Source organism: Talaromyces stipitatus, genomic scaffold (genome assembly GCF_000003125.1).
Source record: "Talaromyces stipitatus ATCC 10500 scf_1105507295541 genomic scaffold, whole genome shotgun sequence".
NCBI classification, from domain to species: Eukaryota; Fungi; Ascomycota; class Eurotiomycetes; order Eurotiales; family Trichocomaceae; genus Talaromyces; species Talaromyces stipitatus.
The window spans coordinates 2485539-2512385 of NW_002990115.1; the positions used below are offsets into that span (position 1 = coordinate 2485539).

Consider the following 26847-nt stretch of genomic DNA (forward strand, 5'->3'; position numbering starts at 1 on the left):
CCTTGATGAGAGCCAGATGCAGTTCGTTTCCTGCGATATATAAACCCCTCATTCTTCTTAGTCGCTAGGAGGTATTTCCTTCATACCGACGCATCCATCCCGAGGGAAAATCAATTGCGGCGACGTCGCTACAGCTTCGTGTATCGGTACACAGCGACAGCATCATCATCATGGAATCCGTGCGTCAAAAAGTGCGCCCAAAGCACCAAGTGCTCATCCTCAAATGCTTTCCACGCTATCAAAAAGGCGTCCTCGATGTGAAACCAAATGGAAGTGAACTTTCCTACCTACTGTACTACGCTAGTACGCGTCGAAGCAAACTGCAAAAAGTGGGCGCTTTCTTGGAGAAGAAGGCTGCGCGGGACGTGTCAAGGAGACGAATTGGGTAAGAGTGGTCCAATCGATTGTATGCAGTTGTCTTATCGCCTGGATGAAACTAACTGCTCTGGCAATTGTAGGAATGTCCAAGTGATTCTTCAAATCCTTTCGGCTCTCGTAGAGAAGCTACCCCGTGAATTACCGCTCTATGGACATTCGGTATTGAATGTTCTTGAAATAGTTCTCCGGTCTCATGACATTGCGATGGTAGAAGAAACCCTACAAACATTCGAGACATTTTGCAGTCACCAAGATCTCGCAGTTCTAGCTGCCGAACAACGGTATGCAACGCAGTACGAGTACATAATCCGGACTTACGCCGAATTTGCTTCCTCGAAACCGGCCATCTCGTCTAGACCGGCCGCGACCAGTCTCCCCGTTAGATTGCGCTGGAAGAACATAGGCTTGAAGGCTATAAAGAGTATGTCAGCTCGGAAGGTCTCAACGCCGATGGCGGAAAGCAGCTTGCCTGTATCGTGCCAGTCATCTTGGAGAATGTGTATGACGGCGGTGAAGAGCTTTTGGATTCATTACACCGAACAGCACAGAACAATGAAAAATCTGTTCCTGAGCAGATTAGACGTCGCCGTGCAAGTACAGTGACCGTGCAGACTGTGGATACTACAGACGGAAACGTAGCCGAAGCTTCCGGCACTACAGCTGATGCAGACAAAGCAGCGGAGTTGGAGGTTCGACTCCTTGCGATCAAATGCTTAGAACAGATATTCGTTGTTAGCAGCAATCGTCCACAGATACGAACAGCAGCAGGCCTAGTGTTAAACTTCATTGTGGATAAGGATGGAGACCACAAGTCTGAGACAGCGCCACAAGACTATGGCAAATGGGCCAATTCCTTGATGGACATTATCACGAAATGGTGTCCCGTTCAAGATCGGTTCATCGTTCTTTTCACGGCTGTTGAAATATTACGAGGAATATCTGCTGACGGCCAGCCTGTTGATCAACAGATAGTTATGGCTTCATTGATTGACTCACTGTTGAAATCGCCGGTGAATATGATTGGGTTGAGTGTGATTGATGTTTTGGTGGGATTCGTCCAGCACATACTACGTTTGCTCCAAGCTCCTTCGCCATCGAGTCAGCCTAGCCAAGGCGATTCAGCGATACGCAGAGATTCTAACACAAACGATACGACTCAGCAAGAGACTACTATTACTGGTGAACATGTGAAGCTGGTCTCACTGCTAAAGCAATGTATTGCTGACCTCGCCACGCATAACTACTATGCCGATCAGATTTCTGATATGGTTCTTACCCTTTTGAGGCGTATTCGCCCGCTAGCCCCTCCAGATATCACAGCAGGCACATTGTCAAAGATAATTAGTGAGCCCAACGCATCAACGAACAATATATCCATCTTGACTGGCGAACGACAGGCAGAGAATTATTTCTATTCAACAGTTTCACGGATAGTGGCCCTTGAGGCCGTCAAAGATATTCTTGGGGTCGCCAACCAGAGGAAAACCACAACAGGCCCAGAAATTGAGTCGCGAAACAGAGTTGGTCTGCAGGTATGGGAAGGAACGCATTGGCTTCTGCGTGAATCCGATCGTCATGTGCGTAACGCATACGCCGATGCATTTATATCTTGGCTTGAACTCGAGACCACCAAGATCGATCTCAAGGTTGTAGACTCGAACAACAGACTTTCCCGGGCTCAATCCAAACGTGAACATGAAGGTTATAAACGGAATACATCCTCGGCAGCAGTTGATAAGACATACACTCATGCGTCTTCTGTTTTCCTTCAGCTTTTGCATCTGTCGCTCTACGAGACGGCTGTCGAATATGCAGATAACCAGGAAGACATATTGGTGGCTTATATAGTGCTCGTTCAAATGGTCGAGAAATTAGGTGTCAATGCTGTGCGTTTTGGACTTCCTATGGTCTTGAAACTGCAGAGTGAATCGTTCGCTACAGTTACATCTCAGGTCCATATTGGAAGTTTAGTTTATGGCTACTTGGCCGCACTGACTGAAAGATTTACTTTCAGCTCTTCCAGGCTCGGTTCTGCAATATCCGCTGAGATATCTAGACGACAGAAGAACAATGCATGGCTTGAGATGGTTCAGTATCCGCCTCTTCCTATGAATCAAATTCCATCATCGGCCACCGGAAGCCTCAGCAGGCCGGATCTCCAAGAGCCTTTGCGACCGTTTACTGCTGTGGAAGACCTCGTTAAGCACATTGAGGAAGCTTACAATGCAGCTCTTGCCGCTCCTCAAAGTCCTCCTGGCTCACCCGGGAAGCATGTTGCCTCTCAAAGTACTGGATACGGGTATTTTAACAGTGCTCAGACTCCAGCAACTCTACCCGTCGATGTCAAAGAAGACATGCTTTCTACCTGGTCCAAAGAAGCCTCTATAGCAGTCCTGGAGCAGGAGAAGGCGCGGGCCTCATCTGTGGCCGGATCAAGAAACGGTACCTCTGCAAGGCGAAGTTATGTGAGTCATTATCCGAACGGCTATATTTCCAATGATGGGGGTTCGCCTACTAGTCTCAACCGAAACAATCAGAACACCACAGGGCCGGTACCAGGCAGCTCGTCGAGTTCTCAGGGCTATCGTTACTCCGGTAATCAGGCAGCAGATGGTGCTTCTGGAATATCAAGCAGAGACTCGACTATCCGAGTTAACGACCTGAAGAGAATGCTGACAGTGACCGGAAACTCCAACGTCCGTCGCTCCAGTCCGCTACGAGGTCGTCTAGACGCAAGCAACAGCAGCGTCCTCACTTCAAGTAGTGAAAGCTTTCTTAGCGGAACATTTTCCGCGTCGGATTTTGACCTAGAAAGCAGACCGCAATCCGTCCGTGAGGGCTCTGAGACACCCAAAGCTGCTTCTGCTCCAATCACGAGTTCATACTCATCGACAAACGTTAGCAACTACGACAATAATAGCATTCCGCCAGTACCACCTCTCCCTTCAGGACTCGTCATTCCCGGTGGGTTCCCCGATACCAGCTCAACCGACTTATCTCGACAAAGCTCATCACGCTCCGACGGCCGGTCCTCTGTCATATCACCTGGTCAAATAAAACCCGGCGGCTCCATCAAGGGGAAAAGTAACGGATCAACAGTCAATCGATCACTAAGCGGTAAACGAACTCGGTCAACCACCAGTCTCCACAAAGCCGCTAGCCTGAGGCAACAGCAGCAAGAAGGATCCGCTGGCGCGGGCACAGAGAACAGCAGCGTCAGATTGGATATCGAGAAACTGCTCGATGGTGTTCTGCCGCGCGATAACAGTACCACCACCACGACTTTGAGCTTTGTTGATCAGAATGGAGGCACTCGGAGGACAAGTGGTGGTATTGGACGACCTCCATACTGATCAATCGTTCTATAATATTCTTTGATTTTTTTTTTGAGTCCCCCTTTTAAGCTTTTTCTTTGTAATCATCCCTTGCCTATCGCATCGTGCATATACATAGCAGCATCCTTTTATTGGCCTTCACTCTTTTTGACTTCTCCTTCTTACACTTATCGATATTTATTATATTTATGTCAATATTGATTACTACTCAACTTCCATCTTGGAACATGAAATCTTCTTATTAATGATATGTCAGACCATCAGTCAGTCAGGACTGATCGATACCTTTGAAACCGCAGGAGTGTCGATGCCTTTTAGCAAATTTTACGACCTTTGCAATCACCCTAATCCCGCTGAGTTCATAACTGTCCACTCTTCTATAGTTTTCTCCATGTCCATATCTAGATTCTCACCATCTGGATTGCACGATGCCGGATTTGTCGTAAAATCTGGGAGGGCGAACAGGTGGCCTATATAGCATGGTCAGCTCGGTCTCCAGGTCATGACTAGGATAATGATCATACATGTACTCCCCGTGAACATTTCCGATCCATTGAAGCTCACCATGAAACTATTATCGTATCCCTCATCGAGGTTATTTGACATAGCTCCAATCTCCGTCATCCAGTTATTGGTACATGTATCAGGATACCCTCCGGCTTTGGTAAGAACAATGCTAACAGTTTCAGCGGCCTTTTGTGCCTCCTTGGAAAAAGAGCTTCTTCGTATCCAGATAGATCTTGATCTTTGTAGTGCAGTTCGTATCTCGTCATCCCTCCCTTGTGTCTGGCCACTATATAACATAAAGCATAGGATCATTGTAGCTGTGAGAAATTGATGATTCATAATCGAAGTCACCTGAAAGCGTACTGTGTGAAGCTGACCTTCTGGACATGTCTCTTCGTCAAGCACGCTTTGGATCTCTAGGGTCCCCAGAGCGGCTTCGATGCAAGCCTTTCTCGAATAGACAAAAGAATCATTATCTTGAGAGGGAGAGTGCATGTGTAGAAATCGTCGGTGAAGAATGATCTTTCCCCTGTAGAATAAATGGCCTAAAAACAAACGTGACATGATTATCTGCGGAGAATCAGTCACACTTGCCGCTATTGGCTTCATTCGTAATGGCTGTGGGATACTCCGTGCAGCCTCTTCGAGGATACCATCCACACGCATGACTTCAGCGTAAGTTGGCTGTTTAATAGAATCCGTCAGGTCGGTCACCTTTCCCAATGCCTTCAATATACGTCCTCGTGCAATGGGACCGAGGGATATTGTGTGTTCATTTTCATGCCTCGACGGTGGAAGCTCCGCTGTATCCTCGTCAAAATCCGTATCATTCAAATTCCGCGGTTCGGCCGTATCCCATTTCCAATCACAGATCATGCGTGGCATTCCTATTTGATTCGAAATAAGAATATCTCCCATTTTCACTATTCCCCAAACTCTGCACCGCATCTCTCCTGCAAAGGGTGAGATGCCAGGGAAATGGCTAGGGTCGCGATGATAGCCCATACGCATCGCTAGGTTGACTTCGAGCGCAAGCAGGAACCAAATGTCCTTGTGAGCATCTCTGTGTACACAGAATTCGGCATAAACGTAGTTAATGATTGTTTCCAGCACGTACGGCCCGCAGTTAGTATAGTTTCCCAGGAGCAGGCACTGCACGACCTTCTCTCGATATAGGTCTATCTGAAGTGATTTATGTTCGTTATCCAAACCAGGCGCCTCCGAAACTATACAGGTCAGGCAGATGATGCTAAAAAGAAGGCCAATCCATAGAATAGGAACGCTAGATCGGTCATTCCAGAATGCCTCGTACTGTATAAGTTAGTCCCCTTGACTGAAAATTTAACTAGTTAAATAACAGGAGATGTGGCGCTTGCCTGGCGGAGGAAACTTGGTCCGTGAATTGCTGTTGATCTGGTTAGTAACCATGTATCACTACTATAGTTATTAATCAATTGAAGTGCCCTCACAGGATGATACGAGGTCTAGGTAGTTGAAATAACGAGAGATATAGCGATCAACTGAAGCTTTCGGGGGAAGAGCAGTGAGAATTTGATCCCGAGAAACGGGCCGACCAACACCATATAGAAGCAATGCGTATCCTCCTGACTTGGGCCGCCGTATGGGAATGTTAAAGCTATCTCCTGCCCATTCTTCATATGCGGAATTCTCTGGATTCGCCACCAGCTTCTGTTGCTCTTCCCAGTCAACGTGGTCTTTCAGATCCGCAATACGGTCTAAAATCGAAGCCCAATGGTCCTCTCCAACGTAGCGATACCCCGAACTGCTGATGTGCATGCTACCACATTCTGAGCGGCCATCTGTCGGGGTCTCTAGAGTGTCGCCTCCAGTCCCTGATCGAGGGCTTGGATCAGAAGATGCTCCAGCAGAGGACTTTTTAGTGTGAGAGTTGGTAATCAAGGATTTAACAAGACTTTCCAACTGCACAAGACGATCGTGCATGTCGGGCCGCCGAGGCTGTGACTGGGCCGAACTCTTCTGGGTATCAGGGTAGGTACATACTTGGCCTCGACCCGCGCAGAATGAACAAGGCTTTTGGCGGTCGCATCGTGATCTGTGAGCCAAAGTTAACATCAAATCAGAGATTACAGATAATAAAGATAAGATACTTACTTTCGGCGTCGGCAAGCATCACAGGATAGCTGAGGTTTGTCTCTGCGTCGACTAGGATGGGGACCTGGAGGCGATGGACGCGAGGAAGTGCCATTCCCCGGACCATGTGTGAGTGATTCCGCCACGGAATGCATTCGATGACTGGTCGACGTTATGGGATAAATAGAATTCCCAAAGGGGCCAGAAAGAGCCGGACTGGATGATCAGGTCTGAAGGCAATCTCTACACGAGCAACTTACTTGGCGGTGCAAGTTTCGGAGTTGCTCGCGGAGGAAGCCGTTCTTACGGTTATTTGGTATTTGGATACGGTATTGTAACTGTAATACCGGTCTTTCTGACTAGTAATTAGGGTTGGCGATATCAAAAACAAGACTGCCACCTTTGGCGGGTACGTTATTCTAGATATTGCTCAATTTCGGGGTGTCAATGAAGTTTAAGAAGTAAGTTCTTAGAATTGCTCAACCTATCGTTTCCACGGGGTGGGTTCCCGCTCAAGAAGGCACACAGTGTCAACCTGGGATGGCAAGCTACCCTGCAGAACTACCTGTTGTGCCCATTTGCACCCTGGTATTATAGATGTGGATTTGTCCCAAGTTTCCCTTTCACATTTGATGAGACCAGTTGAGAATTTGGATCTTGCACGTATTTTTCGGACTGTAAGCAAGAACATATACCTTCAGTTAGGGCTTTAATGTCACGTGATCATGTCGCTTTTCTGTACCCATACAGTAATTAGAGGATAGGTTGTTCTCGTGAAATTTAAAGTTATCAATAACGGCTATAGTATGTTATTTGGTGCATGCTTACGTATGCTCTTCCTTTACCTTGAAAGTTCCTGTAGGAGCGTCGCCATTTTTGATAGCCATAGGGTTAGGGTTGTTATATGGCTACAAAGTCGCAACAATTTTCCATAACAAATATCACTTCTCATATGTATTTTTCTTTCCTGTTACCAGCTATTTAACATCCTACGTTTTTTTTTAAGGGCACATGTCCTGGACCCGCAAGTAAAGAGTGTAACCTATAAATTCCCGCGAATAACTTCAACCTCCGAATGCTTGACTGTAAATTTCCGATCCTCCGCCGACTGTCCGATCACACGGGTTACTAGGACATCAATCATGCTGAATAATATATCACCAACTAAAGTTAGCGAAAGCTAGAGCAATACTATGTCTGGCAAGTATGGATCTAGTGTAAACCTGTTCTCCTATCTCCGTATTGTTCAATTTCCCTCACCCAGCAGGCTCTAACCCTACCTAGGTATCTCCTAACGACATAGGTATACCTCCATACCATCATTCCGGAGGTAACTAGGTATTATATAAATAGGTGATATAAATAGGTTGCTTTCAAGATTCCTCTACTCCCTATATATCCATCATTTAATTTTTTGCTCACCCTGAATAAAGCAGTTTGTTCTTCCTAGTCACACACAAATGGCATTCAAACCGGAAAGCATCGCTCCAAGACAGCTTGAGTCTTCGTCTGAAGAAGAGAGTCAGTCTAAAGAGAACCTGGAGTCCTGGTCTAAAGCAAATAATCCAAGTCATCCTCATAACTGGCCAAGACATAAGAGATGGGCACATGTTATTGTCATTTCAATATTGGCTCTCATAACGTAGGTCGTTCTCCCCAAAGTACCTTTGGTTGATATGCTTACAGAAATTTAGGAACATGGCTCCTACAATGTGTGCACCAGGCATAAGCGAAATTGCTACCGACCTTAACATGACGTCTTCTGTTGTCAGCACTCTCGCTATCACTCTGTATGTGCTAGGTGTCGCCATTGGGCCGATGCACATGGCCCCCCTCAGTGAAAAGTATGGGCGTCGGCCAATCTATCACACTGCCAATACCATCTTCGTTGCGTTTATTATTGGTAATGCACTAAGCCAGACTCCTGCTCAATTCATGGTCTTCCAGTTCATCTCTGGATGTGCAGGTGGCACACCCATGGCTCTTGGCGGAGGAACTATAGCGGATATCACCACCATTAAGCAACGAGCGACGGCAATGTCATTATTCAGTATCGGACCACTTGCAGGGCCAATGAGCTTAGTAAGAGTTCCCACACGAAGTATTGCACTAACAATAGTTAAAAACTAGGTCCTCGGCCCTGTTATTGGAGGCTTCCTCGCAGTAGGCAAAGGCTGGCGGTGGAAGTTTTGGCTACTCGCTATTCTCGGGGGATTCTTTGGAATAGCAACAGCCATCATCATGCGAGAAACACACCCAGAAATCCTTCGCCAACGCAGGTTTGCCCACCTCCACGCCTCTACCGACAGTTTCAATATACAAACCAAACCTCCTGCAACTCTTTCGCCAACTCAGGTCCTACTTCAAGTCCTTGTCCACCCTATATTGCTACTCGTCAAATCACCCATTCTGCTTGTCATCTCCCTCTACGTCACTCTGGTGTTTGGGATTATGTATCTCTTGTTTACTACTTTCACTGATGTCTTCGAGGGCCAGTACGGATTCAGCATATCTATCTCTGGACTAGTATACCTAGGGTTAGGAGTGGCGCGTCGCAAGCATGTTCCTCTTCAACATTGTGAATGGCCGGGTCCAAGGTGCACGTATGAAAACTGATGGCGTACAACAACCGCGGCCGGAGTATCGCCTGATATTGATGATCTGGTTCAGCCCTTGCGTGGCTCTAGGGTTGTTCATCTATGGCTGGACAGCATACTACAGGGTGCACTGGATTGTACCTATCATTGGCACAGTGTTGATAGGTTTTGGCGCATTTTTTGTTATCGTAAGTTACCTATTTCTCTTCATTCCTTCTCTTCTGAAGATCTTTCGAGGTCAATTTATAACGAAACACAGATGCCTGCGCAACTTTACCTCATCGACGTCTTTGGCTCCGAGGCTGCGGCATCCGCTCTCGGTGCAAATAACTTCTTACGGTTCATTTCAAGTACGTTTCTGCCACTAGCCGGGCCTAAAATGTACCAAACCCTCAACCATGGTTGGGGAAACACGTTATTGGGATTCCTCGCTCTTGCTTTTGTTCCCGGACCACTCCTTTTCTACAAGTATGGAGAAAAGCTTCGTACCAGAGAACGCAGCCCAGCACCAATGTGACATCTCTGGGCCGAGACTCCTAGATGGTGACAAACTACTACAGAAAAATAGATTTAGTTTAGCACATCTAGAGACAGTGGAGTCTAGGGAAAAAAAATAATCAGATAATATGGCCGGTAGGCGAATGTAGGGTTATTATTGACATTGCCCTAGTTTCCTCTATTAACAAAGTCACACATCTTAGTACCATGTGATCTATGGCCTCATGTGTATTTTTCGCAATAAACATGATCTGGATCAAATGGCACTAATCCGGTCGGTCTGAAGCAATTCAGAATATTTTCAGCTTTATATGCCATTGTACGAGCCTTTAAAAAGCCATAAAAAAGTCATATTTATCAATATGATTGAATCCAAGCCAACGCGTTGCTCAATAAGCCGTGCATATTGTCGTTTTAGAACGGCAAAACAACTCGCATCAAGAGGCCGCAAGAGATGCGAGGAATGAGGTGGCATACACACTGGTATAATATTTATTTTCCGTACATATTTGATCAAATTGAGACGTTAAATGGCTTCGACGGCCACCAAGAATAAGTATCCGATGTCTTCCCTTCGTACGGCTTGTTGTACGCTCCGAGTATGTGTTGGTTATAGTACATGATCATGTGCACCGTTGCGAAAATCCAACGCGTAAGGTGTCAGTCCGTTCTGTTCGTTGAGGCTGAGGTGTACTTCTTCAAGGAAGCCATTGAGCTCCTTAAAACAGCCGTTCGGTTGGTGTCAAATAAATCTTGGACACCGGATCGATCGGTGGCAGCGAGTTGTGCTGCGATGTCGTGCACCCCACCATTGCTCTCCTCAGCCGTTGTCTTTGGTGGCGATGATCACTTGGAAAGTAGAACTTCCTTGGCATGCTCGTTGATTTCAACATCACAGAGATCCATGCAGCTGGCTCCTCGGAATATCATTCACGATGACTTTTACAAATGGACTAAATACAACAGTCTCGAGATGAATCTTCTCCGAAGAGTTATCGTATCAAGCTCACTCATGAGGCAGAAATCGACAAAAGGATGGAAAGCCCGCTAGGCGTAATTGTATATCAGAGTGGTTGTAGAAGGAAAGAATTGTCTTCTGTCGAAAAGGTGGGAAAGCCTCCTGATACAACCATCATCCAGCAAAGTAGCAAACGAAATTTGACGGACAAAACCGTCTGTAGACAAAGAAACAACGTCAGTGGACATGCAACACCTGCTGCCCCGGCGAAAGCTGATGCAACATACTGACATCAGGGATGCCACTCAGAGTGGATATTTCATTGTTCTTCATGTTGGACTTTGCCTGATTTGGTCGCCGCGGCGCCGCCGATGGGACAAAAGCAGATAATCTGCCCTGTCATCTCCCAAATTGATAGTTAGTTACGACGTGGTAGCACAAGTAATTGGATAAAACTTGCCATTCAAGTACTTCAGTAGCAAGGGAGGATTATTGTCATGGAAAAGGTCCTTGCTGCTGATACCTCCCTAGTTGTGAATGCTCATCATGAGATGGACAAAGGAAAGAGGCACAACAATCAACAACCAAGCTGTCCAGCTGCCTTGTCATAAACTTGCCTTAATGATATTTCGATTCTGACATGGTGGCTCTCAGGGGTTTGACTGCTAAAAGGTAAAAGGCGGTGGCAGTATAATAACAGTGCGGGAAGACTAACCTGACTTGGAATAACCCGTATGGTATGTCGCCACAACAAAAAGAGACGTAGTCATCGTTTTTTTTTCCAAGTTTTTAATCGTTTACAAGCAAGAAGATGGATTCGAAATGGAAAGAATAAGTTGAGAGACAAAGGAAATCATAATTCTCATTGAGTCATTTTTCAGACAAGTCTAAAATATGTCCATTTTCTAGCTAAAAACCAGCCCTGATCGTAAAGAATAAATTCGTCCACGCATGAGATTTTTCACCCAAAATCGTGCACATTTTTATTTCTTACCAGTGGCCTTCTGGGCAGCCTTGGTGACCTTTCCAGTGCCACCGGTGGACTTCTCGACGCTCTTGATAACTCCGACCGCAACGGTTTGACGCATGCTATATCACGTAAAAAGGTCAGTCAGGTGTTCACAATTAGGGTGCGACGGTTTAGGAAAAGGGAAGGGAGAAAAGCAGCTGAAATCACGGAGAAGAGAAAAACTTACTCGCGAACGGCGAAACGACCGAGAGGAGGATACTCGGTGAAAGCCTCAACGCACATGGGCTTGGAAGGAATCATCTTGACGATGGCAGCGTCACCAGACTTGATGAACTTGGGGTTGTTCTCAACAGACTTTCCGGTACGGCGGTCAATCTTCTCGAGGAGCTCAGCGAACTTGCAAGCAATGTGGGCAGTGTGGCAGTCAAGGACTGGTGCATAACCAGCACCGACCTGACCAGGGTGGTTGAGGACGATAACCTGGGCGTTGAAGGAAGCAGCGCCAGCAGGGGGGTCGTTCTTGCTATCACCAGCAACGTTACCACGACGGATTTCCTTGACGGAGACGTTCTTCACGTTGAAACCAACGTTGTCACCGGGCTGACCGGCAGTGAGCTGCTGGTGGTGCATTTCAACACTCTTGACTTCAGTGGTGACGTTGGCGGGAGCGCTACGGAATGCAAGTTAGTATCAGAAGACACCCAAGGTAAGATAGTGGAAATAACATACAAGGTGACAACCATGCCAGGAGAGATGGTACCAGTCTCAACACGACCGACAGGGACCGTTCCAATACCACCAATCTTGTAGACGTCCTGGAGGGGAAGACGGAGGGGCTGTAAAAGCGGTCAGTAAGCAGAAGCTACAAACACAAAACGACAGGAGCAGGGAGCAGGTACTAACCTTGTTGGCGGGACGGGTGGGGGGCTCAATGGCGTCGATGGCCTCGAGAAGGGTCTTACCAGTGACCTTGCCAGCCTTGGTCTCCTTCTCCCAACCCTTGTACCAGGGGCAGTTGGGGGAGGGCTCAAGCATGTTGTCACCGTTGAAACCGGAGATAGGAACGAAAGGAACGGTCTTGGGGTTGTATCCGACCTTCTTGATGAAGTTGGAAGTCTCCTTGACAATTTCGTTGTAACGATCTGCGACATATTAGTATGAGAGGCCCATGATTCTCGAGGGCAGGACACAAGATAACTCACCCTGAGACCACTTGCAGGTGTCCATCTTGTTGAGGGCAACAATGAGTTGACGGACACCGAGGGTGAAAGCCAAAAGAGCGTGCTCACGAGTCTGGCCATCCTTGGAGATACCAGCCTCGAATTCACCAGTACCAGAGGCAATGATGAGAATAGCGCAATCGGCCTGGGAAGTACCAGTGATCATGTTCTTGATGAAGTCACGGTGACCAGGGGCGTCAATGACGGTAACCTCGTACTTGGCAGTCTGGAACTTCCAGAGAGCAATATCGATGGTGATACCACGCTCACGCTCAGCCTTGAGCTTGTCCAAGACCCAGGCATACTTGAAGGAACCCTTTCCGAGTTCGTTGGCTTCCTGTGATTGAGAGTCAGTGCATGTTTCGTCAAGCAAGTGTTGCAGGTGTAACAAACCTTCTCGAACTTTTCAATGGTACGAGCGTCAATACCACCGCACTTGTAGATCAAGTGACCGGTGGTGGTGGACTTGCCGGAGTCGACGTGTCCGATGACGACGATGTTGATGTGAGTACGCTCGTCCTTACTGTTAAGGCAAGAGTCAGTTTGATGAACAGGCTTGACGAAATGGGATAGGAAGAACGAACCCCATGGTGACGGTTATTTGTGTGTTTTTTGGGGAGAACTGATGTAGTTTCTTTGGAAGATGACTAGATGAGTTCAGGGAATTGCTCAGATACTACGGCCCAAATGCGTAGAGGTGCTGAGCAAGACGAGTTAGTATTTGGAGAGATGAAAAAGAGGAAGATGGAAGATGGAAGATGGAAGAGAGGGTTGATGGAGGGAGGGTTTATACGTACTGAAGCTGACGAGGAGAGAAAAGAGAGAAGAAAAATTTCTGTGGGTGGGGGAGGGGAAAGTCTTATATGGAGGGGCAAGCGAGAGGCAAGTGCTGGCCCGCCCCACTTTACTTTGGTAAATTTTTTTCTTCCTTTTTGCTGAGAGGGGCTGCTGCCTTGTTTGTCAGGACCCAAATATGCCCCAATAAGTTTTAATCTGTTGTTACCGCCGTATCGTTCACATCTACCTGCTTTTCTCTTTTACGCTGTTGATACAGAGAAATCTGTACATTGAATTGAGCGATATGCGTAGGAGTACTCCGTACCCCTCCATCGACCCCTCGGTCGACCCACTATACTGACTACGTACGCCGAACAACAAATTTTCACCTCTGCTCGCCTCTATCTAGAGCAAGCCTAAACACGTAGCCTATCAGTGACTAGCTCTAACTAAGCTATAACCAACATACGACTGTATGGAAGTTGCCTCTCTTGGATCGGGTTGTGCTGCAGAACAAACTGGGCAGCAACATCGAACAGGTCTTTCGGGCTCAAAAGATTGATCCAATTATTGTCAAATGAGAACGTGAGACACTGTAAAGTGTACCTTTGTACGTTGCTAGGCGGAAAATTCTGCGGCAACTGTCGTCAAGGTCGCTGGTAGTGGCTCCTTAGTGGCGGTTGCAGTTCCACCTGTTCGGCCTGAGTTTCGATGATTTAACTCGAACTGGTATGTGGCATGGACATGTGATTGGAGGGTATTTCTGCGCAGCATTTGGTGTCTGCGAGTCGCCACAGAAGATCTAGAGTTTGATCTGTTTGATACTTGCGGTACAATCTTGCCGATATGTCTCGGTGTACACTTGATACGAACATTCTATCGTTCTGGCTGCTGACGACGTACAAGGCTGTAGATTAACTGAATGAGCAGCAAACTGTACATTTGAAGTGATTCTAGTACTAGCTCAATCGTTCCAAGTCGTATGTTTTTGTATTATCAAACTCAACGCCGATAGTTCATGCGGGGTATATATCAAAAACCTTTTCAACGCCGCACGCTATTCACAATGCAAAAGAAACCGCCAATCGCCTATTTCGTCAAGGTATCCGTGTCTAATCATTATTTAGCGATAATGACTCGAGAGAGGCTGTTCTAATCTCTCCATGTCTTCGCGCAGGTGGTGCACTATAACAGTGTCAGAATGGAAGCCGCGAAATCCAGTATCAGAAAACCAAAACGTACCCTCAAGAATGTAGTCATCGGCTCGTCAGCACTGCGAATTTGGAGTTGGTAGAAATAGGCGTACTCGCCGTTGCAAGTATCCGATGGACATTGAACTAGAGAACCATGTCAGCACCATTTGCTTGCATGTCCGCTTGTCATCGCAATCGACCAGAACAGAGACAATACCTGGAAGTTTATCGGCATTCTTGAACATTTCCTCGTCATTGAAGACTACTTCCACCTCCTTCTGCTTCAACACTTTTTCTTCGACATACTGCCCAGTTATCAGCACATATTGTTCCTGGTATTCGGGGATCCGTTGGATATGGTTCCGCTTACTAGACGATCGATCACAAATTGATACGGACATGTGCGGCACTGGAAACGATTCACACCCATGGGATAGGTCGTCGAAGGCTCAGCTCGAGAGACGGTCAACGCATTGCTGCAGTGTGGACAGACTGGTTGATAGATGTCAGTATAACAGCACTTCACGAGGCATAAAATAATGTGCTCAAAGGAGCGCAGAGGACTTACATGTCAGAGGCATCTTGGTGGTAATGAAGAACTCAGCTGCAGATGAGGTCGTCTTGTCGCGCTAAATTATGCAAAGATTGACGACAGCATCAAAAAAAGCATCGTGCAATTCCGTATTGGGTTTAGCTGGATTTCTGCTGCAGTATTTTTAGGCGCGGGGAAGAGTGGTGATAAGGCCGGATGATTAGTTTTTCCGACAGACCGTAAAGCATTCAATGTTTACTGTTGACGCTTGTAGGTAGAAGTGATATTTTCCGATTCCTATTATACTGCTGATAAAAAAAAGCCTGTCCACTGAACACATACTCTTTCCGACCGGGTCTGAAGCCGCCTTTTCTACCTGGTTATCTCGAACTGAAGCACCTGAAACGGCCGCGATATAACCGCCAACCCCTCTCCGCAACATCTTTTCTTGACCGGACAGTGTTCTTGTACAGCATTTATTCGGTTCGATATCATTATAATCATATTCTTGGTCTCGAAATCTATATTTGGAAGACGAGGAAGCTCTGATCTCCGCGAAAGACAATTCCCATAACATCCGGCTTGCCAAGAATTTGCCTTTTCCCAGGCAGCAAAGAAATGGCAGACGATGAGGTATCTGCAGCCACCAATCTGATTGAACCTTTGGAAGGAAGCCCGCTAATAATTGATTCAATCAGGGTGCTTCTCCTCGCGAATTGGTCGTAGAGGCCTGTCGACGAGATCAACCGCATCTCATCGAACAAGTCCTCGATAGCATGAACGAGAAAACAAACGAAGAGGTAGCGGAATTCTTCAATAACGTCAAAGATGCATTGGGCAATTATGCCCTACATATCTGCGCCATGTATGGTAGCTGTAAGTCTACAGAGCTTACTTTTCCTTGACTCGGTCCAAATGCTGATCAATTCTCGTTTCTTGCAGACGATGTCATGGACATGCTCTTCGATATCCAATACTTTGAATGCGACCCTTTAACACGCATCGACAATGATACTCCACTACATGTAGCAGTCCGCTACGCCAACGAAAAAGATCACGATGCGGGATTGGCAATGATTGAAATGATGTGCGAGGCAGGTTGTGATCCACGGGTTCGAAACAAACATGGCCAAAAACCAATCAGTCTGGTCGATCCTCGTCATACGGATATTAAAGCCGCTCTTCAAAAGGCTGAATATATCTTAAATGAAAATATACAACATGAGCAGGAGGCGGAGGGCGGTGAGGGAAGTGCTAGCGATAGCGACTAGAAGTGTGCAAGTATTCACTCAATATGAGACAGGGCGCTCTTACAGGTCAGAGCAATGTCTTGAATGAAACAACATCATTACCAGAGTCGAATCGACGATAGAATTGTATACGCTAGGATACTGTTTTTGCATCGTATGCATTCTCTCCAAATTGTATACAAAAGAAAAATGATAAAGTATCATGAACCGTAGGTAGGTAGACATTCCTTCCAGCTTTTGCGACGCTATTCAGGTCACCATTATGTAGGTACAATATATCGACGGAAAAAGTTGATCACATCCATCCCTGTGCAAGTCTTGAACGATACTCAGCCACAATTTCAGGAGTAACAGTCGAACCACCACAAACAACAACTACAACACGACTGTTCGGCCCTAATTTACCATCTCCCACTGCCTCCCTCAACTTCTTTCCTGTGGCAACGTCTATCGACACCCCACAGGCCGGCTCAACTAGTATACGCATCTCATCCGCGAACGTAACTACCCCTCTAGCTGCTTCGGCATCAGATACCACTACACTCGTAACCTCGACGCCCTCCGGTGGCTCGGATGCATATTGAAACGTTTGTGATGACACGCACAAGGCGCCTAGAGTTGTTGCAATGGATGTAATTGCGTCGAGAGACTTGAGCGTCCCGTTTTGCAGAGAGTAAGCTAAGGAATCTGCTCCTTTGGTTTCCGTGGCGAGTACTTTCACTTTCTTGCCTTTGGAGCTATTGCTTGTATGGGATTTGTTGTATTCATGGAGGCCCTGGATAAGCCCATTGAACAGGCCCCCTCCACCAACGCTGCATATGATCACCTCCGCAGGGAACTGGGCGTTTTCTTGTGCTTCGTCCACATCCTCGCGGGCAGGAAGCTGCTCAACCAGCTCAGGAATAATGGTAGAATTCCCTTCCCAAACAAGTGGATGGTCAAAAGGAGGCACATATACATTCTTAACAGTACCAGCCTCTCTGATAACATCCGAAGATCCCTCCTGCTTCGATGTCTTGATAAACGTCTCCCGAAGATAAGTATCAGCTTCATACCAACTAGCTCCGTGTTGAATCACATCAGCAGCACCGGCGACTCGCAACTTGTCAATCATCATCTGTTTCGTGCTATGGGGTACAACAATGGTACAAGGACAACCCAAATCGCGAGCTGCGACTACGGCCGCAAGGCCAGCGTTTCCGCCAGAGGAGTTGTAGAAGTGTAATTTTTTGCCATCATTTGAGGGGTCAGATAGTTGGGAGAGAATGAAGTTGCCGATGCCTCTGTGTAAGCGTTAGCATGATCCATCATTACACTGACCACGTTCGTAGCCCATTTTCGTGACGAGGCCGCAGTCGAAACAGATGAGCGACAAACCTCGACTTGAAACTACCAGAAGGTTGTAAACAGTCTAATTTCAGAAAAATCCGACTAAACCATCGAGAAACTTAGTACGGTATTTTTGACTTCCTATTAAGGTACTCGCATGAACCTTACCATCCTGCAGCTTTGGAGAGTGTGGCTGACTCAATTAATGGTGTTTTGATCCATGGCCGTCTTCTCTGTGATTTATTTGGCGGTATTGGCTCCATGGTTTTGTGATTGGACTTTGTAGAAAGCCGAGTATTGCGTTAAGAGTGAAAAGGAAAATTATAAGTGGCAAAATGTGGTTTCTTATATCGTGGTTCCGCGCCCTACGATCAGGTACTAAACTTTAATTTACTTCAGCCCTAAAGTCAGAATAGGAGAGTTGTTTCCCACAAGATATAGAATCCATACTTCAAAATATCACATGATTTTCAAACCCTAATAATAATAATAATCATCATTTTCGCTACTTAATACGAACAGCAATCTTGTAAGAACCTCCCTTCGTGATAGAGATCGTCTTCGTCTCCTCGATCCCAAATGGTATATTCTTCCCATTCAACGCCATTTCCAATTTCTTCCCACTTACGGGCGGTAGTACAACAGTACCCTGTGTTCCATGAGGTACTCTGAATGACAATTCATATGAGGACGAAGAATGTCTATGCCAAGAAGCTTGAAATTGACCCAAGGAGGAAGTAAACCCTCCCTCGACAGAGGTCAAATCACCAAATTGCAGCGCCAACTTCCATGTTGATCCCGCCGGGCCGGTGAGTGATAGACCAAGCACATAGTTAATCAATGCGGACGTAGGACCAGCAGACCAGCCGTGTGCGTGAGAGATATATGAAGCGTCATAATCATATCCACGGCTGCTACGATACCCGAAAGTTGCGTTCTGAAGGTATCCTTCAATCACAGTACTCTCCGTTCCGTTGGGATTGTTGATGTACCAGCCCCAAGAACGACGGATTAGATCCAGCGCCCTGTCCGCTTGGCCAGCTACGAAGTGGGCTTGGATTTCAAAGGAGGAGACGAATGGGGAGATATTCTCAGGCAATTCCGGAGCAACAGCCCCAATGGGGGTCCAGTTCTCGGTCAATCGCTGAGAAATGGTTTGTACGCGATGTTGGGCTGCAAGTCCAAATAAGATGGACATGCTGTTGGCGTCTTGAGGGTGCAGAGTAGTGGCTGTTGCGTTATCCTTGAATGCACCATATGCTTCATCAAAGCAATGTGCATTGACAACCGCTGCTAGGATTTTGGCTCTTGCGGTCCAGTTACTAGACAGCCCGGTAGTGTCACCAGCCCACTCGGCAAGTAGTGCTCCTGTGTTGAGGGCATGGTATAATCTGTACATTATTCATGTTAGCATTACATGAAGACATCGTATTATACAGTATGTTAGCTCACATCACCTGCGCCTCAGAATTATTGAATCCCTGTTGCCACCGGGCCCAGTCTCTTGTCCCTGTAACATTCAGGAGGCCACTAGAATCGACGTTTCCATAGATATAATCCATAGCCTTTTGATATTTTGCCCAATTCAGCTGAAGAAAATCTGTATCATTTGTGAACAGAATATAGTTGTATGTCCCAATCATAGACCACATATGATATGTGTCGGATCCTTTTTGGCTCAAGGGTGGACCTGATTCCGCAAAAGCACCTGTTGACGCCTTGAAAATTTGTCAGAATGGATGAATATGCCGGGGTTATCTTTATCTTACCTGAGTATCGTACATAACCTGCAATCCATTCCTGACACTCTCCAAATCGCCAATGCTGAAGAAAGTGGCAGGCACTGCAATGCCCATGTCTCCCGGCCAGACGGCGCGGTCTCTTTTCGCACCATCAACGATGATGGCATTCCCAGGCCCAAGGGTAGCATTGTTATACCATCCATGTGCCACGGCAGGAATCTGTCGGCCAGTATTTGTTGGAACTATATTTGTCTGAATTGTATACGCACCACTGTACCAGATACGATTGAGCAGTTCATCATTACTGTGAAAATAGCCCTGGTAAGCGCGGAGGTTGGACCATGTGGGAAGAAACCCTATCTCTAGGCTGATATCATGTAGGTCCAGAGTAGCATTGCTAAAACTGTCAGCTGTAAGGAATACAGTCAGATATCTGAATCCACCGCGCAACTTGTTGTCAGGGATCGTGTATAACCCCTCTCCTGCTGCCGTGATATCATAGGTGAGATAACCATCCCCCTGTTTGAAAGCGCCATTTGAGGAATCAGAGTACTCTCCAATCCAGTTCCGGGCCTCGCTGAATGCCAGGTTCAAAACTAATCCTGGACTTGACGCTGTATATCTTACGGAGACAATCCCACCAACTTCAATACCGAAATCAAAGACAATCCGAGAACCATTTCCTGTTAGAATGTTGTATCCCAAACCTAGTTTGAATTCTGTTCGTGAACCTGATGCTTCAAGTATACTCTGCGGGCGGACTTGACGTGAAGCAGGAGCATAAATGTTCTTCTCCCACACGCCGGGAAATGATGTATCTTCGGGACCTGTGCAGGTTGTATTTCTCCAGCAGCTCCCAGCCTCTGCTACAGCAGAGAGAGCCAGCGTCCAGAAGTGGGCGAGGCTGATCTTGCCTAATAAGATCATAACGAGCTTATTGGCAGAGTTCCAGTCGATTCCCAACGCACTTCAGTTGCTACACTTCGAGATTCAGTCTTTCGGAGCATGAAATAATTGCTGTTTAAGAGGGTGGCCTGGCTAGGGCTTTTGCTTGATCTCGCTAGTAGTTATGCCGTCGACAATCCAAAGTATTGTCCCGGAATACGCAATTTAGCAAACCATTAATCCTTCTTAACCATATTGGCTGCTGATTGTTACTCAATATCATAACAAGCAAGGAAGTATGGAGTTAAGGAACAAATTCATTGGTGGGAATATTGAAGCATCCGGGATGAAATGTCTCTCCCAACCCTAATGCAAGCCGCGCATTGGGCATTTCTCAGAGGATACCATGTTTCCTTAATAATTGCTTATGCCTCGATTAGGAAAGTAATAAAGTGATCGACTCAAGACTAACCCCGGTCTTTTCCCCGCAATTGAATTGTTGGAGTCATGGTCGAGTTTCCCTAGTAAATGCTCAGTGGCTCGTGAGAACAGCTCGGGCCAGTACAGCCCGAACTGAAAAAAAAAAAAAAAAATGATACTACACTAGTCGGAATAATCCTTGATTCTCTTGATTTGACGTTCAGTTACGTCTGTTAGCGTCTGTAATCTAAGAGAAAGGTCAATAAGAAGTGAGTAGTTGAAACTGCTGGTGAGATTTGGACAAAAGTTCAAACATTCGGATTGTTGTCTCATCATCCAAATATGTACTGGCTCACGAACCTTGCGCCTATCGCCTGGATCTGTGCTACAGCTCTCGCAGCTGCTGCCTCCAAGGGAGGTGTATTAAAAAAGGGCAATGTCTGCACAGTCACAGCTTTAGGAGGGAAGAGAGACGATGTCCAGAACATCCTTGAAGCATTCTCGAGCTGTGGAAAACACGGCACCATCATCTTCCCCGAGGATGAAAATTACTGGATTGCAACTAGACTCAATCCTGTCGTCAGCAATGTTGTAATTGAATGGCGTGGCGTGTGGACAGTAAGCATTGGAACCACGAATACAAAGGCCGTTGAACTGATTCAAAGACAGTTCTCAGATGATTTCGACTACTGGCGCAATAACTCATATCCGATTGCCTTTCAAAACCACCATGCTGGCTTTATCCTAACTGGAGATCATATTACCATCAAGGGACATGGAACTGGTCAGATTTACGGCAACGGTAATGCTTGGTATAATGCGGAACAAGCCGTCACACAGCCTGGAAGACCGATGCCTTTTGTCTTTTGGAATGTATCAGAGGTCCTCGTGGAAGATTTCACGGTCAAGGATCCTCCTTTGTGGTCTCTTAACATCATGAATGGAACAAATATGGTATTCAACAATATCACATGCAATGCAACTGCCGTTAATGCTCCATATGGCACGAACTGGGTGCAGAACACGGACGGTTTTGGTATGAACCCGCCGTCAATATACGGACGAATGACCGAGACTAATGTGTTGCTGAATGAACAGATACTATGGACGCAAACAATATCCAGCTGAATGGTCTCACGTATCAGGGTGGAGATGACTGCATCGCCATTAAACCACGCTCATATAATATCCGAGTCTCGGATGTAAAGTGTCATGGAGGTAACGGCATTGCTATCGGTAGCCTTGGCCAGTACCTTGAGGACGCCTCAGTCAAGAACGTGGTAGTAGACAATGTCGAGGTATGTAACAGAAGCGCCTCATAATGATGATACTAACTGTATACATACAGATCATTCGCTATAACGAGGATATGCACAACTCGGCGTACATCAAGACATATATGGGCGGACGAGTCCCACAGAGCTCGTACGAGAGCGCCGGTTTGCCAAACGGCGGCGGTTGGGGTACAGTCGAGAATATCCTCTTCTCCAATTTCCATATTCAAGGGGCCAATACCGGTCCAGCCATCACTCAAGACACCGGAGATAATGGTACTTTTAAAGGGACCAGCCTCATGGCCATCTCGAATGTTGCCTTTGTCAACTTCACAGGCTACCTAAACAATGTTGCGAACAACCGTATCGCTTCGGTGTCTTGCTCGAATGTTCATCCGTGCTATAACATCGACTTCCAAAATGTCAAACTCAATCCTTCGCAGAATGTTTCAGCGTACGGCAATGTAAGCTGTTCATATATTGAGTCGGGAGGTGTTCACGGTCTTCTTGGGTGTTGATGTATAGTTCATAGTTATAACACGTACGGCACGAAGGAAATGGGGTTAAGATAGGATTAGTTTCCCATGCCCTTCTCATGGATGAAATTGGCGAGAAAAAGAACGTTGAAATGAGTTGTCGTGTTGTAGTTATAGAAAATCAGAAGTTGAATCCTGAAGATGAGGCTAAGGGAAGCGCAGACGGCCCCACCAGGCTTAATTCTACTTTACGCGTCTGGCGCGTTTTCAACTGACACTATACGTTCTACTTTGGACAACCACAAACTTCATCCCTATTCGTAATACCGGCTCAATTCGACGATTTGCAAGTTTCTGCATTGACATTATAAGACTGCTACCATGCCTCCCGGTCGCAAACGCCGTTCTGTACGTACTTTTTTGAGAAGAATTCTGTCGCGACTAAAATGCGTCGGATAGTATCTGACAATCTATCTAGGAAGTACAAGATAATGCGCATGCCGCAGACTCAGACGACGAACAACGCCCCTCACAGCGACGGCGACAATCTCCGGAGAACCCCTCAGGTGCATCCGATGTCAGCGAAGACGAGGGCCATCGCGCACCGAGCAGTCTAGATGTCATGGTGAAAAAGATGGTGCGACTAGCATTATCCAGCGAATACGCACGACTGCCAATTCGAAGAACTGATATTAGCGCAAAAGTTCTAGGCGAGCAGGGTTCAAGGCAATTCAAGGCGGTGTTTGAGGATGCACAAAAAGTTTTACGGCATCGGTTTGGCATGCAAATGATAGAGCTGCCGGCAAAGGATAAAGTGACCATTACTCAGCGTAGAGGTAAGTCCAGGACAGCATCCGTCGGAATCTTGTACTGATATATATTCTATTCTAGCGGCGCAACGTGTCGAGAAGTCATCTACAGGGAACAAGTCTTGGATGGTAATGAGCACTCTACCTCCACCGTTCCGCACACCAGAGATATTACCACCATCAAAGGCTCCGACATCATTCCTTGATAGTACATATACAGCGCTCTACACATTCATTATATCAGTCATTACTTTATCCGGTGGCTCCATACTCGAACAAAAGCTCGATAGGTATTTGAAAAGAACCAACATCGAACAATATACGCCTGTCGATCGCACAGATCGTCTACTACAACGTCTCTGCAAGGAAGGTTACTTGGTGCGGAATAGGGAGATGGATGGCGCAGAAGAGATTATTGAGTACATGGTTGGGCCTAGAGGGAAAATCGAAGTCGGCGAAAGCGGAGTATCCGGTTTGGTCAGAAAGGTTTATGGACGCAATGCAACATCTGAAGAAGAGGCAAACGATGATTTTGAGGCGAGATTGGCTCGTAGCGTGGGCTCAAAGCGTAGGATTAACCTAGCAGCTGAGGCAACGGATGCCGCTGTTGAGGAGAGTGAGCAGAATAACAGGCGCAGCCGGAGGAGTACAAGAAATCGAGGTTCAGGGGACGACGATGCAGATTATCGAGGATAGTAGGATTCGCTGATTAGGCAGTGTATATGATACCCCATTGAGTATGCTGGATTATTTCATTCATCTGCAAAGACATTGAGTACCGACCTGCCCGACAACCAATCCTAGTAGACAACCGTCACAGGATACATAGCTTTCTCGTATTTTTGGGCATATTGGTCAATATTCTAAGAAGAAATCTCGTTCCAGAAACGATCTCGAATCACGTGACATCAACTGATGTTCCTGTCGTCATCTTCCGAGTGAAACCGCAACAACAACTAGAATAATCAGAAGGACGAGCTCCTAAACAGCTACAATGCTTCCGCCACCTGCATGTCGACAATGCCTACGACAGGTACAGATACGTCCGCACCTATCATCCCGGTCGGTAGTTTCCTCGATCCGGTCATCTCGTCAGCTGTCCAGTAGCTCTCAATTGCGTTCCTCTATCCCTCCCAACAAACGAGCTGGAGAGGTCAACCCCCTTCGATCTTCCGGACCTGCACGAAAGACCAGTCAAGTGCAACATGAAGCTGCCATTGCGCACTACAGACGGCGCATGGCGCTCTCCGCGGCCGGTATCGTTATATGTGGTATTACGATGTATGCGACTGTCAAAAGCAATGCGTTCGGCTTACCTGAGGAAGCGAGCAACACCCCAAAACAAGAAGAGCAAGGAGACAAACCCCGTAATTCGAATAACGGAAGCATCAGACTTGATGGACCCTCCGAGAAATTCCCAAGCAGCCCATCAGTAATCCGCATACAGGGTCAGGATGGTGCCGAACAAGTCAAGACAGGGAATAGCGCAGTACCACTATTTCCGACAACCATCAAACTTCCCAAGTCATTGAGTGACACGATGTTGACACCCGGTCAAGACTTACCTGTTGCACCTGAATCGGAAGAGGAATACCAATTACTCGGGTTCGGGATACGGACTGTTTCCTTTCTGGCTATTCAAGTATACGTGGTAGGGCTATATGTGGCCAAGTCAGATATCGGCACCCTTCAGCGACGGTTGGTCCAAACTGGAGTTCAGGCTCCCAATGTTATTGCGGAGGGTCAATCCGGCCCGGCGGGTGCAGCTGAAGCAGCAACGTCGCTCGTATCTACGGAACGAGACGCATTGAAGAAATTATTACTCGACCCTGAATACGGCGAAGAAGCATGGACATCGATCCTGAAAGAAGGAAATATACGCACCGCGATTCGGATTGTACCGACCCGCAACACGGATTTTATGCATTTGCGAGATGCATGGGTACGACACATGACGAATCGAGCGCAGAAGGACGTAGCCAGAATCAAGGATCTGGTCAAATCAAGTGGTGACGCGACGTTACGCAGCGAATTCGATGACGAGAGCTTTGGAAAGGCGGTTAGTGAATTCAAGACGTTACTGGGCGGCGGATCTCGCAAGAACATTCCCAAGGGACAAGTTCTTTTATTGCTGCGCGATCAACAGGGCGCTCTTGATGCGCTTTTCCAGGGGGATCCTAAGGAACCTATACAATGGTTGGGTCGGGTTACGGATGAACGCGTTAGTCGTTGTGTATGGTTGAATTATCTCGCTGGAAAGCAGGTTGCGAGCGAGCCTACGAGACAGAGTATTGTGGAAGGAACAATGGGTATTGTGGAGAGACCTGTTGGGACTGTTACGCAGAAGGTTGTTTAGTTCGTACCTATTGCAAGATCTCCACTTCCCCTTTCGCCTGGTTATGATGTAAGATAGGAGTTGATATCAAAATGTATATACGCGTGTAATGCTAACCGGGGTCAACCGATCATATCAATTCAACTACACAATTAATCAAACACAGCTGGCGAAACAACACGATCAATCAAATCCTTCAAACTCGAAAATCATTTACAAAGCACCAGCATCCTTCAACAACTGAGGCAACTCATCCTTGCGACCCTGTAAATCTGAGTTTCCGCCAATGTGTTGCTTGTTAATGAAAATGTTGGGGACGGAGCGCTGGCTGGTAATTTCCTCAAGAGCGTCTTGGATAGCGGCGCCGTCGTCTGCAGAATAATAATAATTAGGTATCTGTTCATACACATTGTATGATGGTGAATTAAATTAACATACCAACTTGATCCAACTCAAGAACGTAATAAGGCGCACCGAGACCACTCAATAGTGACTTTGTCGCCTTGCAGTACGGGCAGTAAGATTTGGAGAAAACGACTAGAAACACTTAGCATATCGCCCTCCCAATGATATATAAAGCATAATACAATAACATACCGACTTTGTTCTCGTCAATGATACTCTGAGCCTTAACCTTAGCAGCAGACATGGTTCCCGGAGATATAGGGCGAGCGGCGAAGCTGCCGAAAAGTCTAGTGAATATGGCTGAAATGATGGGCTAAATACGAGTGGGTTGAAGGACGGAGTAAAGGACGTCCTATTGAGAGTTTGTATGTTAGGTTGCTTGCTTTGTTGATGCGAGAAGAGGGGGTTGATGAAGGAGGGTCGGTGGTTTTTAAATAAGACTATCTCGGCGATGGCGGAAGTCTTTCTCGTACCTTCTTTGATATTTGTATATGATTTGCTTGATGGGTAGAGTAAAAAGTAAAGGAAAGTTTGGAGAATGGCAATTAGTCAGGGTTGAGAGTGGCGGAAATACGGGTAGTAGGAAGTCGAGAGGGATCGATATGAATAATATGAAGATGATGACTTTGGGCCGCGGGGTTGCGTCACAGCTGGGCTGATGAGTAATCAGTCGACGGGGGTGGGGCCCGATTGGCTGGTTGGATATACGTACGGATATACTCCGTACTCTATATAGGGATAGCAATTGGTAAGCAAGTTCGTTGAAGTACGTATATTCCACAGAGGTCAAGCAGATGAGAACTTATGTAAGTTTAACTGACGGGATGTGAGTAGACCAAGAAGTA

At 46.7% G+C, this 26847-nt stretch overlaps 11 protein-coding genes across 12 annotated transcripts, besides 1 other annotated feature; 5 read left to right on the plus strand and 6 right to left on the minus strand.

Moving 5' to 3' along the window:
- Nucleotides 1–170: 170 nt before the first annotated feature.
- TSTA_032430 (uncharacterized protein) lies at nucleotides 171–3987 on the plus strand (the record flags this gene model as incomplete). The annotated part of the gene is made up of 3 exons (XM_002480376.1): nucleotides 171–385; nucleotides 459–671; nucleotides 782–3987. 3 exons carry the CDS (start codon nucleotides 171–173, stop codon nucleotides 3729–3731), a joined length of 3378 nt encoding a protein of 1125 aa, XP_002480421.1. The 3' UTR covers nucleotides 3732–3987.
- Nucleotides 3988–4056: 69 nt separating this feature from the next.
- Nucleotides 4057–6459, minus strand: TSTA_032440 (fungal specific transcription factor, putative; the record flags this gene model as incomplete). Its single annotated transcript, XM_002480377.1, has 4 exons — nucleotides 4057–5446; nucleotides 5690–6215; nucleotides 6239–6294; nucleotides 6354–6459. The coding sequence occupies 4 exons, from the start codon at nucleotides 6457–6459 to the stop codon at nucleotides 4197–4199; spliced, it is 1938 nt and encodes a 645-aa protein (XP_002480422.1). The 3' UTR covers nucleotides 4057–4196.
- A 1333-nt stretch (nucleotides 6460–7792) lies between these two features.
- On the plus strand, nucleotides 7793–9446 carry TSTA_032450 (MFS multidrug transporter, putative; the record flags this gene model as incomplete). The annotated part of the gene is made up of 5 exons (XM_002480378.1): nucleotides 7793–7974; nucleotides 8027–8414; nucleotides 8463–8935; nucleotides 9003–9117; nucleotides 9189–9446. The coding sequence occupies 5 exons, from the start codon at nucleotides 7793–7795 to the stop codon at nucleotides 9444–9446; spliced, it is 1416 nt and encodes a 471-aa protein (XP_002480423.1).
- A 309-nt stretch (nucleotides 9447–9755) lies between these two features.
- Nucleotides 9756–9920: a mobile genetic element.
- Nucleotides 9921–11222: 1302 nt separating this feature from the next.
- TSTA_032460 (translation elongation factor EF-1 alpha) lies at nucleotides 11223–13281 on the minus strand. Its single transcript, XM_002480379.1, has 7 exons — nucleotides 13160–13281; nucleotides 12969–13098; nucleotides 12558–12912; nucleotides 12259–12497; nucleotides 12085–12191; nucleotides 11582–12025; nucleotides 11223–11474 (listed from the first exon to the last, which is right to left on the minus strand). The coding sequence occupies exons 1-7, from the start codon at nucleotides 13162–13164 to the stop codon at nucleotides 11369–11371; spliced, it is 1386 nt and encodes a 461-aa protein (XP_002480424.1). The 5' UTR covers nucleotides 13165–13281; the 3' UTR covers nucleotides 11223–11368.
- Nucleotides 13282–14398: 1117 nt separating this feature from the next.
- On the minus strand, nucleotides 14399–15173 carry TSTA_032470 (RNA polymerase III subunit C11, putative). The gene is made up of 5 exons (XM_002480380.1): nucleotides 15114–15173; nucleotides 14916–15037; nucleotides 14763–14850; nucleotides 14595–14689; nucleotides 14399–14537 (listed from the first exon to the last, which is right to left on the minus strand). Exons 1-5 carry the CDS (start codon nucleotides 15124–15126, stop codon nucleotides 14505–14507), a joined length of 351 nt encoding a protein of 116 aa, XP_002480425.1. The 5' UTR covers nucleotides 15127–15173; the 3' UTR covers nucleotides 14399–14504.
- A 180-nt stretch (nucleotides 15174–15353) lies between these two features.
- TSTA_032480 (ankyrin repeat protein) lies at nucleotides 15354–16468 on the plus strand. The gene is made up of 3 exons (XM_002480381.1): nucleotides 15354–15710; nucleotides 15776–15953; nucleotides 16020–16468. The coding sequence occupies exons 1-3, from the start codon at nucleotides 15696–15698 to the stop codon at nucleotides 16346–16348; spliced, it is 522 nt and encodes a 173-aa protein (XP_002480426.1). The 5' UTR covers nucleotides 15354–15695; the 3' UTR covers nucleotides 16349–16468.
- A 154-nt stretch (nucleotides 16469–16622) lies between these two features.
- On the minus strand, nucleotides 16623–17919 carry TSTA_032490 (L-serine dehydratase, putative; the record flags this gene model as incomplete). Its single annotated transcript, XM_002480382.1, has 3 exons — nucleotides 16623–17610; nucleotides 17705–17758; nucleotides 17825–17919. 3 exons carry the CDS (start codon nucleotides 17917–17919, stop codon nucleotides 16623–16625), a joined length of 1137 nt encoding a protein of 378 aa, XP_002480427.1.
- Nucleotides 17920–18161: 242 nt separating this feature from the next.
- Nucleotides 18162–20325, minus strand: TSTA_032500 (alpha-L-rhamnosidase B, putative; the record flags this gene model as incomplete). The annotated part of the gene is made up of 3 exons (XM_002480383.1): nucleotides 18162–19047; nucleotides 19109–19374; nucleotides 19426–20325. The coding sequence occupies 3 exons, from the start codon at nucleotides 20323–20325 to the stop codon at nucleotides 18162–18164; spliced, it is 2052 nt and encodes a 683-aa protein (XP_002480428.1).
- Nucleotides 20326–21045: 720 nt separating this feature from the next.
- On the plus strand, nucleotides 21046–22495 carry TSTA_032510 (extracellular exo-polygalacturonase, putative; the record flags this gene model as incomplete). The annotated part of the gene is made up of 4 exons (XM_002480384.1): nucleotides 21046–21321; nucleotides 21373–21739; nucleotides 21802–22001; nucleotides 22052–22495. 4 exons carry the CDS (start codon nucleotides 21046–21048, stop codon nucleotides 22493–22495), a joined length of 1287 nt encoding a protein of 428 aa, XP_002480429.1.
- A 241-nt stretch (nucleotides 22496–22736) lies between these two features.
- On the plus strand, nucleotides 22737–25618 carry TSTA_032520 (uncharacterized protein; the record flags this gene model as incomplete). The annotated part of the gene is made up of 6 exons (XM_002480385.1): nucleotides 22737–22861; nucleotides 22932–23289; nucleotides 23345–23830; nucleotides 23895–23957; nucleotides 24232–24328; nucleotides 24367–25618. Exons 1-6 carry the CDS (start codon nucleotides 22835–22837, stop codon nucleotides 25616–25618), a joined length of 2283 nt encoding a protein of 760 aa, XP_002480430.1. The 5' UTR covers nucleotides 22737–22834.
- Nucleotides 25364–26580, minus strand: TSTA_032530 (glutaredoxin Grx1, putative). Of its 2 annotated transcripts, XM_002480386.1 has the most exons (4): nucleotides 26476–26580; nucleotides 26195–26354; nucleotides 26036–26134; nucleotides 25364–25968 (listed from the first exon to the last, which is right to left on the minus strand). In XM_002480386.1, exons 2-4 carry the CDS (start codon nucleotides 26244–26246, stop codon nucleotides 25811–25813), a joined length of 309 nt encoding a protein of 102 aa, XP_002480431.1. In that variant the 5' UTR covers nucleotides 26247–26354; nucleotides 26476–26580; the 3' UTR covers nucleotides 25364–25810. The 2 variants fall into 2 exon arrangements, with proteins under 2 accessions (XP_002480431.1, XP_002480432.1); XM_002480387.1 differs by having other exon boundaries at nucleotides 26195–26580.
- Between the last annotated feature and the right edge of the window lie 267 nt (nucleotides 26581–26847).

What these genes read in the sequence shown, in the direction of transcription:
- TSTA_032460 (XM_002480379.1), bottom strand. An exon ending in CACCTGCAAGTGGTCTCAGG is followed by an intron (nt 12,498 to 12,557) that starts GTGAGTTATCTT and finishes AATATGTCGCAG; the next exon opens with ATCGTTACAACGAAATTGTC. An exon ending in CCTGGCATGGTTGTCACCTT is followed by an intron (nt 12,026 to 12,084) that starts GTATGTTATTTC and finishes TGCATTCCGTAG; the next exon opens with CGCTCCCGCCAACGTCACCA.
- TSTA_032470 (XM_002480380.1), bottom strand. An exon ending in GAATGCCGATAAACTTCCAG is followed by an intron (nt 14,690 to 14,762) that starts GTATTGTCTCTG and finishes ATGGTTCTCTAG; the next exon opens with TTCAATGTCCATCGGATACT. An exon ending in CGATGACTACATTCTTGAGG is followed by an intron (nt 14,538 to 14,594) that starts GTACGTTTTGGT and finishes ACACTGTTATAG; the next exon opens with TGCACCACCTGCGCGAAGAC.
- TSTA_032480 (XM_002480381.1), top strand. An exon ending in CTGCGCCATGTATGGTAGCT is followed by an intron (nt 15,954 to 16,019) that starts GTAAGTCTACAG and finishes CGTTTCTTGCAG; the next exon opens with ACGATGTCATGGACATGCTC.
- TSTA_032530 (XM_002480386.1), bottom strand. Translation starts at nt 26,246, where the DNA reads ATGTCTGCTGCTAAGGTTAAGGCTCAGAGTATCATTGACGAGAACAAA. An exon ending in CATTGACGAGAACAAAGTCG is followed by an intron (nt 26,135 to 26,194) that starts GTATGTTATTGT and finishes AAGTGTTTCTAG; the next exon opens with TCGTTTTCTCCAAATCTTAC. An exon ending in TCTTGAGTTGGATCAAGTTG is followed by an intron (nt 25,969 to 26,035) that starts GTATGTTAATTT and finishes ATTATTCTGCAG; the next exon opens with ACGACGGCGCCGCTATCCAA.